General features: G+C 42.6%; 1 protein-coding gene across 1 annotated transcript in view; it reads left to right on the forward strand.

The window, feature by feature from the left end:
• Positions 1 to 5,063: 5,063 nt before the first annotated feature.
• The window catches only part of EGF (epidermal growth factor), a 78,932-nt gene continuing 65,077 nt past the window's right edge, over positions 5,064 to 18,918 (forward strand). Inside the window, exons 1-4 of the mRNA XM_015425830.1 lie at positions 5,064 to 5,241; positions 14,559 to 14,758; positions 16,084 to 16,265; positions 17,072 to 17,299. Of these exons, the coding sequence (XP_015281316.1) occupies positions 5,064 to 5,241; positions 14,559 to 14,758; positions 16,084 to 16,265; positions 17,072 to 17,299 (788 nt within the window). The remainder of the gene's footprint in view (positions 5,242 to 14,558; positions 14,759 to 16,083; positions 16,266 to 17,071; positions 17,300 to 18,918) is intronic.

An 18,918-nucleotide genomic window follows, 5' to 3' on the forward strand; every position in this document is an offset into this window, starting at 1 on the left:
GCCATGCAGCAGCTGTGGGGGGCTGTCATTTTAAAAATGGGCAGAAGCTCAGTTCAGCTCAGAACTGAGGCATGGGAGAGGAGGCCCACTCTGGCCTCCCCTGTGAAGTTTTCCAGAGCTGAAATTATCCTGGGACTGAGACATTTGCATAATTTAGGAGGTGGCTTTTCGCTGTGGTATGCAAGTTTTCAGGTGTGTTGTATAGCAAATGAGAGATTAGGAGAGTGACAAGACTGGGAGAAGAACAAGCCCAAGACTCTTGTTCCCGTTTGAACGGGAAGGTTAAAGGAATGCATCCAGTGTCTAGGTTGCCCAGGGGTAGCAAATTTATCATATTAGTATCCTAAATTTCTCCAAGGAGTTTAGGGGTCCTGCTGGGTTATTTTTCTTTGCAACAGCCCTGTGAGATAGTTTGGAGTGAGAGAGACTCCCTGGCTCAAGGTTCATGGCTGATCCATGATCTTTTCATTCTGCTGTCTCCCAGTGTGTAAATTATTGCAATCTTATTCTGCATATACATTTTCCCATGAAGGAAACATTGTACTTTATGAGAAAAGCAGTCATGTGCGGATTAAATTAGATATGAACATTGGATATCAACATGTGCTTGTTCTTTCACATGCAAAGGGGAGCTGTGGACTGCACTGAAGAGAAGCTAAATTCTGCCATCCCTTGCCTTATTGTGCTATATTATTTATTTATTTTAAAAATAAATAGGAATTAGCATTAGACTAGGAAAAAATGTTGCAGCAGCATATTGTAGCAAAGTAAAAAAGCAGGAAAGGAATGGCTTGACTGAGTCCTTCTTACCTGTATACTTCTACAATATATATATTTGGTCATGTTTGTTGTAGTTACTACAACAGAGTTACTCTCCTTTCTAAGCCTGTATATTTAAATGGATGTAGAAGGCTGTAACTCTGTCTAGGGTTGCACTGTGAATCTTAAGAAACTAATTATGTATAACAGCCACAATTTAGAGCCAAACTAGGTGAGATGGAAGTCCCTAAGTTTGCCCCAGGACACACACACCCCTTTTCCAGAACGAGTTCTCATTTGGGAATTCCTTTAAACTGCACTCTGGGCCCCCGATTCTGGTCAAGACCAATGTGGTACAAGGGGAGGACAGGAACTTGTGTTTCCAATCCAAAATGGCGGTGGTGGGGGTGTACGGGCAACTAACACCCCCCCATGCCATTTGGGGTTAGAAAGAGAGCATTGGGAAGATGCAGGACCAGAGCTAGGTCCATGCAGTACAGTTTAAAGGAATTCTCAACTAGGAATGGACTCTTTAAAATGGCAGTAAGTTCCCTGGTCCCTTAGTTTACAGTGCAAGTTTACCCAGAGTCCTGTTCAAGTCATCTCAATGGAACCTGAAACTTTTGTGGAAAAGTTTTTAGGATTACACTGAAAATCACAGAACCAGCAATAAGAAATCATATTGCAAGATGTGGAAAAAATAGTGCAGTGGTGGCTGCCGCCAAGCTCAGTGGAGGGAGTAAGTTGCCAGTGGCCTGGCCCCAGCATGTTCTCCTCTATCAGGTGGCCTAACAGGTAGGATTGCCAACTCCAGGTTGGGAAATTCCTGGGGATTTGGGGGTTGAGCCTGGAGGTTGCAGAGGGGCCCGTGCTAGGAACCATTTCCTCCGGGGGAACTGATCTCTGTAGTCTGGGGATCAGTTGCAATTCTGGGAGATCTCCAGGCCTCACCTGGTGGTTGGAAACACTACTGACGGTTGAGGGGCTGGGACATTTTTCCAGGGCCATTTTGGCCTCCCAGTCCACCCCTGCTTCCTTCTACGTGGCTTGGGTTGCTAGCCCTATCTTGGGTGTGCAGACACAAGTGGGAATCACATTGTGATATCACCATAGAGATATTTTTTTTTGCCACAGAGATCGGGAGGATTCCTGGATCATTGTACAATGTGGTAACATCACTTCTATTTTCTCGGGACAGAAATGATGTTGCTGCATTGCATGATCCACTTGGCCCATCCTTTTTGCTCCTGCTGCTCAACAGAAGCCGGGGGAGGAAGGACAGGAGATTGTCTGGCATCCCTACCCATGGTTTTGCTTTACAGATACTAAGGCTTGACCATTTTGTTATAGTTGCCTAGCACCTCCCAAAATGGTCACTGAGATCTCAGTGGACAGTCTTTCTACAGAATGCTGTTTCTACAGCTCCAGGTGTTGTTTCTATTATTATTTAACTGATTGATTTGATTTATATCCTGCCCTCCCCACCCTATTATATGGGTGAGTTTTAATTTCCCATTGTACTTTTTTCAATTTCAGATTTTTCTGCAAACCTGGGACTTCCTTCAGGCTGTTAGAGGAATCCCACTTGTTTGTCCTTGATTCTGTTTAGCAGATTTTTTGTCCACACACTATGGTCTGGTTCAGAATTAGATATATGATGTGAAATCATAATTGAGTGACCTTAGAAAGGCAACAGGATCTAGTTGATAGAATCTGGGGAGAGCTTTGCCCGAAGCCATGAATTCAGAGGTTCTCATCATGTGTGTAATAAGAAAACTATCTTGCCAGAGGTGAAACAATTTCTCTTATTGCCCTTACAGTAATGGAGCAATTAGATAAAGCAAACAGAAGGTTACTATGCACAAATGTAAACACCAAGCAAACAGTTTCATGCAGTTGCTTTTCCAGGCTAGGGTAGAGAGTGATGCACTTAATCAGTATTTCATGCTGCTTGTTTTTAAAATGTCGAGTCCACTTGCTTTTGTCAGTTTAAGTGAATAGAGCCAGCATTCCCAGGGATGGCTTCACGTACAGCTGTGGCATCTTGTGGGTGCTGCCAGGGCCACCAGCTGCTGTATGATTCCAATCTAATTCTCTTAATGTTAATAGCAAACAACATTTATTGGAAGAATCCTAACTAACAAATTCATTTAAACACCTATTTAGATATAAACAATTCAAGTCAGCAGAGACCTTCAAGTGCTATTCAGATTTCTCATGTAAATCTGTAATGCATAAACCTGAAAGGTGGAAGGTTTTTATGGCTTCTTTTCATGGTCTGTTTTTAATAGCTTATGTTTATGCTGTTGTGTTATGATTTTACTGTTCTGTTTTCTTCGTGAGCCACCTTAAGTAAGTCTTTGGAGAGGCAGCGTATACATTTTCTAAAGAAATACAGGAAGAAGCAGGTGTCAATCAGGGTAAATTGATTTTAGGAGGCTCAGGTGTGTTCGTAAAGGGTCATTGATTGGAAATCCGTGTTCCAGAACTTCTAAAACCCCTTATATGTTCTTCTCTCTTGGCTGCAGTATGATCTCTCTATAATACTTTGGGCTACACTCCCTTCCCACCATTTTTAATGTGATGTATGTTCCCAATACACATTATATGGCTGTGAGTAAATGGACCACAGCAAAGCTCCAAATGCAAGGGGAAGGGATTAGACACATGATTTAGCATTTATGGACAATAGTTTTCTTGCATTGCCCCCCTCAAACCAGAACTACTGCTTGCTTCAATGGGGAACTATACATATGTTCCCCATAATTTCCAAGGGGTGCTTGAGGTCAGGAAAATGGTATGGGGGAGAAAAGTTACCTTGCACAGGAAACCTCATCCAGACTGATGGTCCATCAGCTGATATTTACAAATAAAATAAGCTTTGGGGCACATAGCCACAGATCTTCCAGTGTTTCACCTTATTTAACCTTATACATGTGTAAATATGGCTGGAAAAGAAGAAAAGGAGGGGGAGGAGATGATGATGATGATGGAGGAGATGGAGATGATTGGATTTATACCCCATCCTTCACTTGGAGTCTCAGAGCGGCTTACAAACTCCTTTCCCGTCCCCTCCCCACAACAGACACCCTGTGAGGTAGGCGGGGCTGAGAGAACGCTTGACAGAAACTGCCATTTCAAGGACAGTTCTGACAGAACAATGGCTTGCCCAAGGTCATCCAGCAGCTGCAAGTGGAGGAGTAGGTAATCAAACCCAGGTCTCCCAGATTAAAGTCCACACACTTAACCACTGCACCAAACTGGCTCCCCCTCCACTTTAAAAATAGTCCACATTTTCAGAATGCTTACTTCTGCATCTGTCATCAAATTCTTTTTCTTGCACCTTGTATTTGGGTATTCAGGTAATGCAGGGTTCACAGGTTCCAATTCCAATTCCCAACTCATCCAGAGAACTCACTGGGCAGCCTTGGGCCTATCAATTACCTTATCCTCTAGCCTACCTCACAGGATTGATAGGAGCTAAAATGCTACTCTGCATTCCTATGTAGTGTTCCTCCAGTCTTAAACTGCTAACGCCCCCTAGGATTGCACCGTAAAGCAGCCTGGAGAAAAACAGGATATATAAAAAACAAATAATAGATTACACTGTAGAACACACAGATTAAATGTTGCTTCAGGTGCTCAAAGGTGTCAGAATACCCAAAGCACTGTGCAGATACAGACATCAGAATTACTGAAAAAAAGAGCAGGTTATTAACTAGGGGTGATGGAAGAGCTGCACTCTGGCTGGCTTCCCTGAGAGCTGACAACGTTTCTGTTTGCAAACACAAGCTCTGCTGAAGCGGCACTAAAGAGGGACTGAAGAGGCGGGGCAAGGCAAGCTGGGGAAATGGAAAGGAACCCTTCTAATCTGTGCATGAGGACTCTGTGTTTGGGGGTGAGGAAAGTCCCCACTACAGAATGCCAAGTATTATTTTCAAATGTTTCCTGAAGGATTATTATTATTTTATTTAAAATGGCACTCTTTTGTTTTAAGCATTTAATCTACCACTTTGTTTACTGCACAGGAATTTTGCAGTCAGGCATATGAATGTTGGTTTTAAGCCAAGTTGAAATTGTAACAAGAGGATCAGGCATTTCATACTTGGCTTCCAAAAAAAAAAAACAACCCCTTAAAAAGAGGTGTGTAAATGAGCACAGAGGAGATCACCCTGGAATTTCTTCAGAGGTCAGAGATGGGGCCAGTGAGCACCTTGGCACTTTAGTGGGAAGCAAGCCAGAAAGAGATGTCTCTCATTTGGCTGTTACAGACACACCTCGGGGATTATGCACATGTTCTGCCGATGACTGAAGTCAAGAAAGCCACTCTTTTAGTGACATTGAAAATAACCTTCAAGACAATGTTTTACTTACTTACAGCTCTTGTGGTTTTCAAAACCACCTTTGTCAATGTCTCAGCTCAGCAGCACTGGAATTGTCCCAGGGGATCTCAAATGCAGCATGAAAATTCCACTTGTACAGGTAAGCGAATTGGTTTCTCAACATCAGATCAAATATTTAAATAGTCAGAACGTCTTTAATCTGTATTTCTGTGAACTGTGCCTTTGTTAGATGGATAATGTTTTTGTCACTATACAATTGGTATACATGTTTTCAGAAGTTAAAAATATATGTTTAGCTATGAACCATTCTTGGTAAGCTTCCAGTGGAATAAAAACAGGTGTTTCAAGCCTTCACCCAAGAGTCTTCAACTGGTAAATGGAAAACAACTGCATATATGATAAATATCTGGGTAGTACTTTTTATAAAAACATTCTCATGCTTACTGCAAAAAAGAAATTTGAGAGAATGTTCATGCCTACCCATTACATTTAATAACTATTACTTGAGGAATTGCTCAGACTTCTGAGGCTATAGCTATGCTACAAATATATATCACTTTAATAGTCATATTCCCCACCCCACCTGAATTCTGGGAACTTTAATGGAGAACTCTAATCCAGACTCACAGAATACAATTCCTAGGGACTGTTGTGGAGAAGAAATGACTGTTAAACTGGTTTAAGTTTTTAGTGCAAATACAGCAGGTGTAGTGCCTGAATTCTCTCTAGAAGCTAAAATGACCAAACTGAGGCTATCACATTTTGGTCATACTGTGAGAAGACAAGAATCACTGGAAAAGGCAATATGCTAGAAAATGTTGACGGCAACAGGAAAAGAGGAAGACCCAATATGAGATGGATTCACTTAATCAAGGAAGCCTACAGGCCTCAGTTTGCAAGACCTGGGCAAAGCTGTCAATGACAGGATGTTTTGGAGGTCAATTCATAGGGTTGCTATAAGTGGCCTTGACACTTCACTCACACACACACACACAGTGCCAACCAAGAGTAAGTACACTGATACAATAACAGAGTAGTAAATAATTTTGGGGTAGATTGTTCATCCTTCCTTGAGATGATTAAGAATGGCAGTTAGTTATGATAGAGCTTCAGTCAGCAGCCTTCCTTTGTAGCTGAACAGGAAATGATCCATCAGCTCCAATTCCACAGTGATGCATGCTCCAGAGCTCCTTATCCATCATAGACATTACACAAGAAATTATGACTGGGATGTTTTTATGTACTTAGCTGAGCACAACATTAAAAAACTGGATGGTCCTCTGATTCTGATGTGGCCAATGGAGTCTTAATATAAGAGCAAGAAGCTGCTTTGTCGCATGGGTTAGTGACAGAATTTCCTGCTTTTAACTACAGACGAGATCCTAGCATCATTTCAACCTGTCTTTTCCCATCTCCATGGTGCTATTTTTGCTGTTCATTTCAGTCAACTAATGGCCACTAGGTATCTCTTAGTGGGGAATACCCTGTTTCCCTTGGGCATTTCTTTTTTGGGCCAATGTGACAGAATTAACAAATAGACATAACAACAAAAAACAACATTAGATCACAAGTAAGGTAGTTCCATTTAACTACCTTACTTGTGATCTGGTGTTATTTCTTGTTGTTGTGACTCATATTTGCTTGTACCAGCCTGGTGTTTTTTTTTTTTTTTTTTTTTTTGAGGTCTCTGTTGCCAGAAGGCCCTTAGGATTGTTAATTGAAAGAATTTCAATTTCTGCTTTCTCTGCTGCAATGCTGGCAGCCCAACTTCATGCAAACACAAGTCTTGGGAACAACACATTTAATCTGATCCCAGGCCTCTCCTCCAAGTCCTTCCTTTCTACATTTTATGAATATGATCTTTAAAGAGACAACAACTTGTCATTGGTTTCTCTTAACTCAGATTTGTTTTATGATACTGCCCAGTAATGGAATTGTTTCATCCCCATTGCAACCCAAAAAATTCCAAGGAACTTCAGTGAGGTGGGAAATATATGAAGGTAGACTTTGACTCCAGAATGCAGTGGTTTGGTCTCTGCTTGGCTGCCGTGCATGCTAATGCTTTGCTTTCTTTAATCAGGACATTTTTTCGGACTCTCAGTGAAGGAGTCTACTTGTGTACAATGGCACTAAGAACTCACTGCCAGCATAGCAATGACATGATTCATTGTTTTTACTCATTCTCAAGACAGTCTCTGCTGAGAGTGCATAAAGACGTCTTTGAGCCTTCAGCAAGACTTCATTCTTTCTTTCAGTGCTGCCTGTTGGGCCATTGTGTTCCTTAAGAGGATTTATTTAACACATGGAAAGTTATTTCTCATTACAGGGAAATAGTTGTCAGGGTGTATAGAACAGCTGCAGCAAGGTGGCAGCTACCCTTTACTTTGGGTTTAAAGACCGATGATGATGACTAAGACTTGGTTGTACCTGATGGACAAAGTACTTGTGTTTTTTTAAAAAAATTCTTAGGTATTAAGAACATGGCTTTTCTCTTTGCAAAGAAATTAAAGGAGCAGACCTAAGCAGGTCTACTCAGAAATAAATCTCATGGGGATAACTCCCAGGAAAGTGTCTTTAGGATTCAGATCAAAAAGGTTTATTATGAGTTTTGTTGTGCTGTCTTCTTCTGTTGTTTTAAATTTGTTCCTCTAGGGTTGCCTGATCACATTTTCAAATAATTCTGCATGTGCTTGTAGCCTGCAGAATTACCTGGAGCCCTCTAGCCTGTTCTCACAGCTCGATCTATCATATTCAGCATGGGAAGATTATAAAGGGATACACATGTCAAATGTTTGAGTTTTCACTAACTGTTGGGTTGGGAGAGAAAGGAGAGTCAAGTGGCAATAAGGAGGGATTCTTCCCATATCCCAGATGAAGATAACAGACAAATACAAGGATTAAACTATGGTTAAGTAATCACAATATGTACTGTACAACTAATGAAGCTCACTCCACCAATTGTGAAGGTTCCCTAAAAGCCTGGCCCATTGGGTTTCCCAGTGTTTGGGCAACTCTGCCATGGCTCCAAGCTCAACATGGCCACCCTTTGCTTTTCCTTGCCTGCAAGAAACTTGTGCAGATAGAAGCTTCCCCACCATACAGTGTAAACTTGTGCAGAGAGACAACTTCCCCACCGTACAGTGTAAAGGTTCAAGTGATGATGTGCAGTACCAAGGAATTAACTCCAAGCCCCTGTAACCATTCAGTCATGAGTGACTGGTTTGGGTATGTCCTTCCATCTGTCAGTGCCTCAGGGAGCTCACCCATCTAAATATATAGCAAGCACCTAAGCTTCACAACTCCTGCCAACCCCAGTTAGAGCCTCATGAATCTGTCTGGGCCTGTTTATATAGTTCAATTCATCACAAGTGTGAAACAGAAGAAAAAGTATTCTTTTTCTAGGTTGGTCAGATAGGAATTGTAAACATTCCTTCTTGGCCCAGAAGCGACTGGCTGCTAATCCAACAAGGAGAGAAAAGTGGGAAGCTGTGCATTAAAAGTGTACCAGGTAAGGAGGGACAGCTGTATTTCCAGGACACTTCATTGGTTATTATCAGGGGTCATTTCGTAGAAAAAGAGCTAGGGGGACTCATTAGCATAACTCATTAGCATATGCCACACCCCCTGACATCACTGGAAGTGTGTCCTCCCCACAGCCGGCGGCGACCTCCAGCGGGCACCAGCAGGGAGCTCCAGGCCCCGCCCTCCCGCACCTCACCCGGGGGGATGGCGTCCCCCCGCGTCCCCCCCCCAAATGACCCCTGGTTATTATTATTATTATTTATTTGATTTTTATCCCGCCCTCCCGCCGAAGCGGCTCAGGGCGGCTTACAACATTAAAACCAATAAAACAATGCCTCTAAAACAGTCTATAACAGTACACTAAAATCGTAATTTACACACAGTACAACATGCCCATGGCGGCAACTATAAAGTGCTATCATGCTTAGTCCGGGTTGATAAATGCTTGGCGGAATAGCTCCGTCTTCACCGCTCTCCGGAACTGGCAGAGATCCCGGAGAGCGTGGATCTCATAAGTGAGCTGATTCCATAATATTATGCCAGCAGCTGTCACTCTTCCTCATCTCAAAGTCTGGTGCCTGCCATTCTCTGAGGGGGATAGGCTGCACACTCATCCCACAGTAAAAAGGTAAAGCTAAAGGTTCCCTTGCTCGAAAGCCAGTCGAGTCTGACTCTAGGGTTGCGGTGCTCATCTTCAAAGCCGAAGAGCCAGCGCTGTCCGAAGACGTTTCCGTGGTCATGTGGCCGGCATGACTTAACACCAAGGCGCACGGAACGCTGTTACCTTCCCACCCAAGTGGTACTATTTATCTACTTGCAATTTCTTGCTTTCAAACTGCTAGGTTGGCAGGAGCTGGAACTAGAGACGGGAGCTCACTCCATCATGCGGCAACTCGGGTCTTGAACTGCTGAACTACTGACCTTCCACAGCCTGGAGTTCAGCATCTTTACCACTTGAGCCACCGTACTGAGCAGCAAATGTGTATCTCTTGATGGTGGTGGCATCAGTTGATAGTTTGCATAGGTGGACCATTAGACATATAACACCATTGCTAGATCTTTTATGTCTCCTGAAAGTTGGGATTGACATGCTGTTTTATATATAATCCAGTTAGGGCTTTTAACTTGGTAAAATGTAAGAAGGGAACGTGAACTATTTCTTGCAAATGAAACTTCTGAGACTACACAGGAAAAGTCCACTTGAAAACTGCAGAACGTGGGTGTCAAGCTTTATGCTTATTTCTTTGTTGCATTGTTTAATTGAATTATACTTCTGTTTTTCAAATTCAGATTTTTATGCATACCTATAGGCAGATAAAGTTTGAAATATGGACACAGATATTAATGTTGCTTAAGCATTTTAATAGGGAGCTATAGAGCAGCAGATGCAGAGTGAGAGAAGTAGGTGACTTTGGGTCAGTCACAATTTTCTCAGAACTCTGTCAGCCCCACCTACCTCACATAGTGATTGTTGTGGGGAGAAGAAGGGAAGGAGATTGTAAGCCATTTTGAGACTTCTTAGGGTAGAGAGAAGAGGGGTATAAAAACCAACTCTTCTTCATTTAAGCCAGCTGCAACATCCAGCTTGACTTAATGCTTTGTTGCATGTAGTGATTGGTATTGGTCCTGGATGGTTTCACCAGAAATGCTCAGACTACACATGCACCCCTAGGCTTCAAATCAACTGGACTTGAAATAGCAGATAGTGAGGAAGACAGTACTTTATTGCATACAGAAAATTAAGGCAAGGAAAACCAAGAAATTATGGTAGATTGAAAGAGCAATATAAATTTGAGGAAATAGTGAACTGCAAATAACTAGATGGGGCACAAGAATCATATCAGTGTTTGTGAAATGAGCAACAGCCAAACAGATTGATTCCTAATAGAGCTCAACCCAGTTTCACTAGTTATCCCTACCTTAGGCTTGTCCAAAAGTCAGAACTCACCCTTGGTGTTTGGTATAAGGTAGGTTTTGCAATTCCAGGCTGGGAAATTTGTGGAGATTTGGGGATGGCACATGGGGAGGGCAGGGCTGGAGAGGGGAGGTATCTCAGCAGGGTATAATGCCATAGAATCTACCCTCCAGGCAGCCCCGTAGCTAGGGAATTCTTTGGGAGGGGGCCTTGGGGGGCCCCACCAGCTAATTAAATGGAAGTACAGTGCAGGTGGTAAGTTGGAGCACTTTGGGGGCAGCCCCGGAGGGAGGGGGCCCAGAAGAAACACAAGGGGGCCGGGCCCCGTGGGCCCCATGTTAGCTACGGGCCTGCCTCCAGGGGACTTTCTCCAGGGGAACCAATCTCTGTGGTCTGAAGAGTGGTTGCAATTCTGGGAGTTTTACAAGACCCAGCTGGGAGGTACCCTGTGAAGGTACAAAGTGCTGGGGGGGGGAGGTAAGAGGGGAAGGGTAAGAATTGATGTGGCCGTGGGAGTCAATGGGACTGGGTGGCCAGAATCAGAGGAGAATAGTGGCAACCACCAGTGGGCCTTTGGGACCCAGGGGCGCAGGACTTCTTGGAGGTTGCAGAACCATACAGGACCACCCTCCAGTGGGGTTGTGCCTGACACCCATTCCATTGGGCAAGGCTGTCTGCTAGCAGTGGCTGCTGTGGGAGGAGGGGGCATGCTACTGGAGCTACAAGGAATCAACTGGGTACAAGGGAGGCAGGGCTGTCTGTTGGGTGCCTTAAAGATGGTGATGAAACACATGGAGGGTTGTTGGTGGAGAAGAGCTGGGTGGACACTTTGTAATGGGGTATTGGGTGCAGCTAACCACAATGTACTCTAACAGTGTTGCAATAAAGGAAGTTGAGTGGCACAGTTGCAAATCTAAGCTGCTTTGAAACTCCTTATGGTAGAGAAAAGTGGTGTATAAAACCAACTCTTTTTCACTGTGTAAAAGCAGATGCTGGACTAAATGGACCACTGGTCTGATCCAGCAAGGACTCTTCTTATGTATGTAAATCTTAGTTTTTTATTGTAAACCATCTGAATACTTATTAAAGTAAAAGTCAGAGTATTAATGAATTAAACAAATATTCTATGAACTACCAGGAGACCACAATGAAAACTGAGTAAAAGTGGTTCCAAAGTCAACACAAAAGTGTTCCAAAGTCATTAAAATGGTGGTTTAACCCTGAATTATTCTGACTTTGTGATAGAAGTGCAAAGACTGATCCAGTCTGAGTTAGTTTTATGGCATTTCTTGCACTGAAGACTCAAGATAGCCTCAGAAAAAAGCCCCATGGTCCATATTAATCTTTCACTTTTCTTGACTGTTGGCAAAAAGCTACTGTAAACCTAAGAGCTGCATATATTATTTATTTATTTATATATCCAGATTTGTTATTATGGCTTGTTGCCATAGCAAAGCAATGTATGTTCATTACTGATAAAGATATTCATGCTGTGACAGGCAGAATAGTCGTTATCATTAGTTTTCTAAATAGAAGCTGGACAGAGATTCTGAGAGCACATCTTGCTGTCATGGAGGTTAGGGAGGGCATGCACAAGACAAGAAGGAAAGGAGGCAGCCTGAAGGAAGTCCCTTATATTAGCATTCTGGGCAAACAGAAACAGCATCAAGAACAGATGAGAGAAAGGATACAAAGGGATTGAACCTGTCCACTGTAGTAGCTCTACTGCCCCCTCTGGAGTACTGGTGTGCTCGATGGAAAGAGGCATTGCACACCCCTTCACTTCCAACAGCCTGATCCTGGAGAAGTTGAGAAGTAGTGAGGAAGAGGGTCTGAGTGAAGAGGGGATTCCTGCATGGTCCTTGAGGGCTGATGTCCTCTACAGCATTAACCATAGCCTGAATTTTGATGGGCCCTCAGGAAACCAAACCACAGAATACAGCCATTGTCAAGGAGTTTCAGGCCCCTCAAGGAAACCTGTCTATTTCCTTGGAACTCAATATCTTTAATTGTTTGTGGCCCCATCTTAATTTATTACATTTTAATATAAAACATGGAGTCTCTCTCACAATCTCAGATGTCATGAGGGATCATGGAGGTGGCTCAAAAGCATGGCTGCTTACCCAGGGCTCCTTTGGGGGTTGATTTCTATGTACATCACATAGAATTTAATGGGATCAATGCACAACTACAGTGAAATATTCATCCAAGACCAGGAAATACTGTAACTCCAAGAAAGGATGGTTACCAACCTCCCAGCTGTGCTCCCTCCCATCTTCAAACCCCACCTTCCCCAGGCTTCAGCCCCAAAGTCTCCATGAATTTCCCAACCCAGATCTGGCAAACCTACATTCATAAGATTCTAGCATCTGGAAAGAAACATTATTTTAGATTGAAGAGGCCAAGAATCAGTGGCAGAGCACATAGCTTTGTATGTGTAAAATTGGAGGTTCAATCCCTAGTGGTAATCCCTAGTGTAATTGGCGAACCTCTGGCACGGGTGCCAGAGGTGGCACTCAGAGCCCTCTCTGTGGGCACGCGTGCCATCGCCCCAGCAAGGCCCAGACCATCATTAAAGTGTTGAATTCTCTGCCAAATAATTTTAAGTAAATGAAAGCATTTGGGATTGCTTTCCTTACTTTGTTTGAATCATCTTAAATTAATGTATGAGTTGTTTTTTCTAAAGTAAAACCTCAGTATTCAGGTTAAATTGCCGTGTTGGCACTTTGCGATAAATAAGTGGGTTTTGGGTCGCAGATTGGGCACTCGGTCTCTAAAAGGTTCGCCATCACTGCTCCAACTAAACAGATCATAAGCAGCAGGTGTTGGGAAAGGTAATTTTGTTTTGAAGATTATGGAGAGCTGTTGCCAGCAGACTAAGCAATAGTAAGCTAGGTGGACCAGTGGTCTGAAATTATATAAGAAAGCCTCACTTGTTTCAGCTTGATCTACACAGAGACAGGTCTAGAATTTGACAAACTGTTGGATACTTTGCTATAAGTAATTGCTTTGCAGATATTGGTGAATGTCTGAAAGGGAGACTTAGCAACTGTGTTCAAAATTGTGTCAATATTCCCGAATTCTATATCCGCTCCACTATGCCAAGCTATAAGTTGGGTAATGGAACAAAGCACAAAAACCACTGACTAGAGATAACCAATATATGAAATGTGTAATAATAATTCAATAATGCAAAAATATAATTATATAACAATATTGGCCCAGGTGTAACCAAGATACAGAAAGAAGAATAAATGGAAAAATAAAGTCCCAAGTATTTTACTGTGTCTCACTTTGTAATATCAAAGTCCAATTTGATGTGCAATTCATCATGGAGTGGACATTTCAGAAGTTCCATAAGCCATAAAAAGCCATGACACGTAGTCCGGATGCTGGCTGCCGCATTTCGAGTTGTTCTTATTCAAAAGCAATAGGCTATAAGGGAACTCAATCTCAGTAGATGGCACATAGAAAGCCAGTATAATCAGTCAAGAAGGATTATGGGTAGTTGTAGTTCTTTAATTTTGCAGCACAAGTCCACATATTTTAAATATTTTTACATGCAAACAGTGGGCAAGCTTCTTTATGAATGCAGAAGTTGCTCTTATAAACTGAACTTTCCAAATATTTTGCAATGTACATCAAAGTAGTAATCATCCTCTCTCTTATGTTGTAGTGAATCAAGTATCAGCCACAATTTACCAAATAAATTAAAACATAAATTAGTCAAGGGTAGTGAGTTGAGGACAGAAACACATATGTCCTGGCACATCACAAGAATTACATGTTTTGATCTCACATACCTATAGAAAATGGGTCAATACCAATCTAAATTTTGAGACAAAGTTTCTCTTCATATCAGTTAATATTTCATTGTGTGCCACTAAAAATATCCAGGGTTAGATCCAGACCACAGAGTTTTATTGGTAGCCAATCTCATTATATAACTTGTGCATCTGACAAAGTGGATTCTGGCTTATCTGTGAACTTAGTCATCTGTCCTGTCTGTCTGTCTTTAGATCCTACACCATTCCTAGTTTTCAGCCAAGGAAATGCAGTTTTTAGAGTAGATACAGAGGGGACCAATCACAAGAGAGTGGTGACCCACACTGGCTTATCAGCACTGATAGATTTCCATTATGAAGATGGACAAGTTTATTGGATAGATGCGCAAGAAGGTCTTCTCCAACGAGTACACCTGAACGGCTCAAATCGGGAGGTAATGGAATTCTCAAAATTCTCTGTGGCAAGTGAGATTCACAATGTTGTATAAAGATCCCTTCTCTCCCTGTTGTTCAAAGGAGAGGGATTTATTTTCATCTGTATTCTGTGCATGAGAATGATGTTGAAAGAGGTTTTGGGTTATAACTGCTCACTCTGAAAACACAGGCAAGCCGGGTTATCAGGACATGGCAAAGGGCCCAAATTAGTGTACAAAAGGTATAACTAGCTATTAATGTATGGCAGAAAATGTTTCTGAAGTTCAGCTCAGTAAGCCCTGCTGCCACATGCATGGTTACTAGGAAGTGCTAATAAGATGGGTTTACTTATAAGAAAACATTTATGTTTTATAGTGTGTATGTTTTGTAGTGCCTGTCAAAGACGTGTTTCTGACCCACCGCATCTTCGCGAGGATGATTTGATTCCCCTTTCCCCAGACCTGGGATCCTAGAACAAATCCCCTTCTGATAGTTTGATGGAGACTGGGATTGGACTCTCACATATGTAGTAGAACACACCAATAAAAGCAACAGGCTTTATTGAAAAGATTTTGAAAATAGTTCAGGCTTAGGCATAAGGCAAGAATAAGCAGATGCAATAAAACAACAAAATCTATCTTCCTGCATATGCATACATATACGAAGGCAGGCAGGTTACAACATCTTCATATGAGCATAAGTAACAAATATGCAGATTGGAGATGCAGTGAGATGGTCCCTGGCCATGATGGTATTAGTGAGCCATGTTTGAAAAAAACTTGTGCCTGATGGTTATAAGCAAACTTTATAGGAAACTGGACCACTGACACCCCCCCCCGACCAGTACAAGCCAATTAAGAACATCATCCAAAAGATTATTCTCAAAGAAGAGCAAGATTCCTCCTGCCCATCTGAGAGTAGTTAAGTCAGATTGCATTTATTTTCAAAGGAGCAATTTCAAGCTTTTCATCTTGGCTTGGGAACACTGGAAGAGTGGTAAGCATTTGATATGAAACTCTCCCCATGTTATTCTTTAACACTTGAATGGCACATCAGAAAATAGGCTGTTGCTTTAAATTTATGATATGGCCAAATGCTGATGTCTGCACTGTCAGGTTGATTAATACAGAGGTGACCATCTCTTTTGACAGTGCCATCCTAAGCATTGTTACACGCTTCAAAGCCCATTGCCTTTAGTGTTTTCCACAGTTTCCCCACTGCTGGCTGCCAGTACAGGACATTGGCAACAGGACTTGCACATGACAGGTATAAGTTACATGAGTTCCAATGCCTTACAACACCCAAAAGAGTGATGCAACCTGCAATACAATATTTCTTGTTGTAGATAATTTACTATACAGGAAAAGATATCTCTGGATTTGCTGTAGATTGGATAAACCAAGGCATTTATTTGGCTCACTACCAGAAGACCACCATTGAGGCAATAAGCTTGAATGGAAACCATTCCCGAATCCTTTTCAAAGATGAACATCATCCCACAAGCATTGCAGTTGATCCAGGCAAAAGGTAACTGAGATGGCTCTCAGAGAGATTGCTGCTCAGTAAATGAAACATTCCAACGTAATATCTGAATGGTTGTGAGGCAGGGTGTTCGTAGCATGCTCCTTTAAGTAAAGCAGAATTATTATTGCCAGTTTACAATTTTAGAAGGTTCACATTTTTGCATCAAAGTATGACACTTAAATGTGCAGGCTGTTTAGAAAGCATCCAGTAAACTGAGAAAAACTTTTAAAGGACTATAAGAAAGAGTTTACTGGTATTCCTTAAGATTGGTGGCTGTCATCCTTTGGCAGTCTCCCCCCCCCCCAAATAGTGCAATCCTAAACAGAATGTCATCCTTTAAGCTCTTTGACTTTAATGGACTTTAAAAATGTGAGTCTAATTAGGGCCGTATTGTAAATAGCCTTTGAAAGGTCTGCATCATCCAAGTGACAGACACCAATTTTTTGGCGGGGGGAGGAACCAGTAATTTTACAAAAGGGGACTCAACAGAAAAATGTTCAGTCCGTCTTTCAGGAAATTATCTTCCAGAACAAAATAATGACCAATCAATTATAAATACTTTTTTTATTTTAAGTTATTTATTAAATTATGTATAGCCTGCTTTGTCATTGAGATTGAAGGCAAATTACCCAATGTAATTCAGTGCAACCAACAGAAAAAGACATCTGATAAATGAAATAATAGGACTAGGTACCAGGATTTAACCTGAGTACTGAAAATAGGTTTTCATATACTTTATAGAAGGCTTATGTGATCTGCTGGATTGCCATTGAAAATTTTAATAACAAAAAATGATTTGTCCCCTACAGTTTTTTATTTTGGTCTTCCATTGGTGATGTTGGGTGCATCTACAGAGCAGTCTTGAATGGAAAAGAGGTATGGAATGTTTTGAGGAGTGTGGGGAAAATCAAAGCTATTGCACTGGATTTTATTGATGAGAGGATCTTCTGGATTCAGTATGCTAATGATGACACTTCCCACATTGGAACCTGTGACTATGATGGTGGTTCTGTCCATTTACTCAAGCAGGCTGTGAGGTATGTTTTAGAAAGCAAGTGTCAAACCTGAAAATTCATAGTCCAACTCAGGCTGGTATATGCTTGGATGTAGATTTCTTCTGCACATGTATCCCTAAACTGGATGAACAACTGTGTGTATAAACATGTCACATTTGTGTTATAACTTCTGATCCAACTGCCAGAGCTGCACAGATAGCCAATGTGGTGTAGTGCTTAGAAGGAATTGGGAGGAACTTGCCGGGGAGCAGTCATTTGATTCCACCAGCCTTTGCTTTCTCCCCTGTCCCCGCCCCCCCAGAAGAGGTCTTCTCTCAGGGGGTTTTCAGATTGCAGCCATATCTTGCATTTTTGAATGTGTTGTGCAGCTTCTGATGCCATCAGTATGATTCCTTCAGACTTCCCTTCAGGAGTTCCATCTGTTTGGGGGGGGGTGTTTGTGGGATTTTTGCACATGCATTGGAGCATTTCAGCAGCCTAGTTCACTCTGCGTTCTTTTCATGAGAGTAGCTCCATTTACTCTTGTGTAAAGCACAGTAGCTGAAGCACAAAAGATAATTTATTTGCACCATTATTGGCTTTAGTATTGAAGAGGGGAACATAATCCCGGCTCAGGCTGGAGAGAGAGGTAGAAACCAGTCCAGAGAGAGAGAGAGAGAGAGAAAGAGAGAGAGAGGGAGAAAGAGAGAGAGAGGAGCACTTGTAAGGCAGCGCAGAGGAAGCTGCCTCAGTGCAGGCACTTTTACTTTTTGCTATTGAGATGCAAATTTTTTTAAAAAACCACACCCACCTCAATCTGCCCTTTCTGGGCGGGTTTTGGCAGGCTGGTGGGTTTGCCAGAAGTCACCAATATGAAAAAGTTAGTTCAGATTATTGAGCAAAGGCTTTGTTGTGAATACATTTTGCTCCCCCCCCCAAATAAAGTGTGAGAGAAACCAGTTTCATTAGGAAAGGGGTAAAAATGGGAAATATATGAGAGAGCCCCTTGCACGTCGGCGTCGGTTTTGGATCATTTTGACCTGCTCAGTCTTGAGGAAGTTGACAGACTACTTGTAGCTGTACGCCCAACCACATGCTCCCTTGATCCGTGCCCTTCCTGGCTCATCAAAGCGGGCCATGAGGGGTTTCGAGGAGCGCTTAGGGAGATTATCAACAAATCCCTCGCGGAGGGATTGTTCCCAGGAGCTCTCAAGGAGGCGATGGTCCGCCCTCTCTTGAAAAAACCAACCTTAGACCCGGCCAAATTGGACAACTATTGGCCGGTGTCCAATTTGCCCTATTTGGGTAAATTGATTGAGAGGGCGGTGGTGGTACAGCTGCAGGGTTTTCTGGATGACGCTTCTACTCTTGATCCCTTCCAGTCCGGCTTCCGCCCGGGTCACGGGACGGAGACGGCGTTGGTCGCTCTTACTGACGACCTCCGTAGGCACCTGGATCGGGGCGGTTCGGCGGTGCTGCTGTTGCTAGACCTGTCGGCTGCGTTCGACATGGTCGACCACCAGCTGCTCGCCCACCGCCTCACCGACGTGGGAATACAGGGACTGGCTTTACAGTGGCTTGTCTCTTTTCTCCAGGGTCGGGGACAAAGGGTGGTGCTTGGGGAACAGCAGTCCGGGAGGCGCCCTCTTGAGTGTGGCGTT

Source organism: Gekko japonicus, unplaced genomic scaffold (assembly GCF_001447785.1).
Source record: "Gekko japonicus isolate JY-2015 unplaced genomic scaffold, Gekko_japonicus_V1.1 scaffold2242, whole genome shotgun sequence".
In the NCBI taxonomy this organism is placed as follows: Eukaryota; Metazoa; Chordata; class Lepidosauria; order Squamata; family Gekkonidae; genus Gekko; species Gekko japonicus.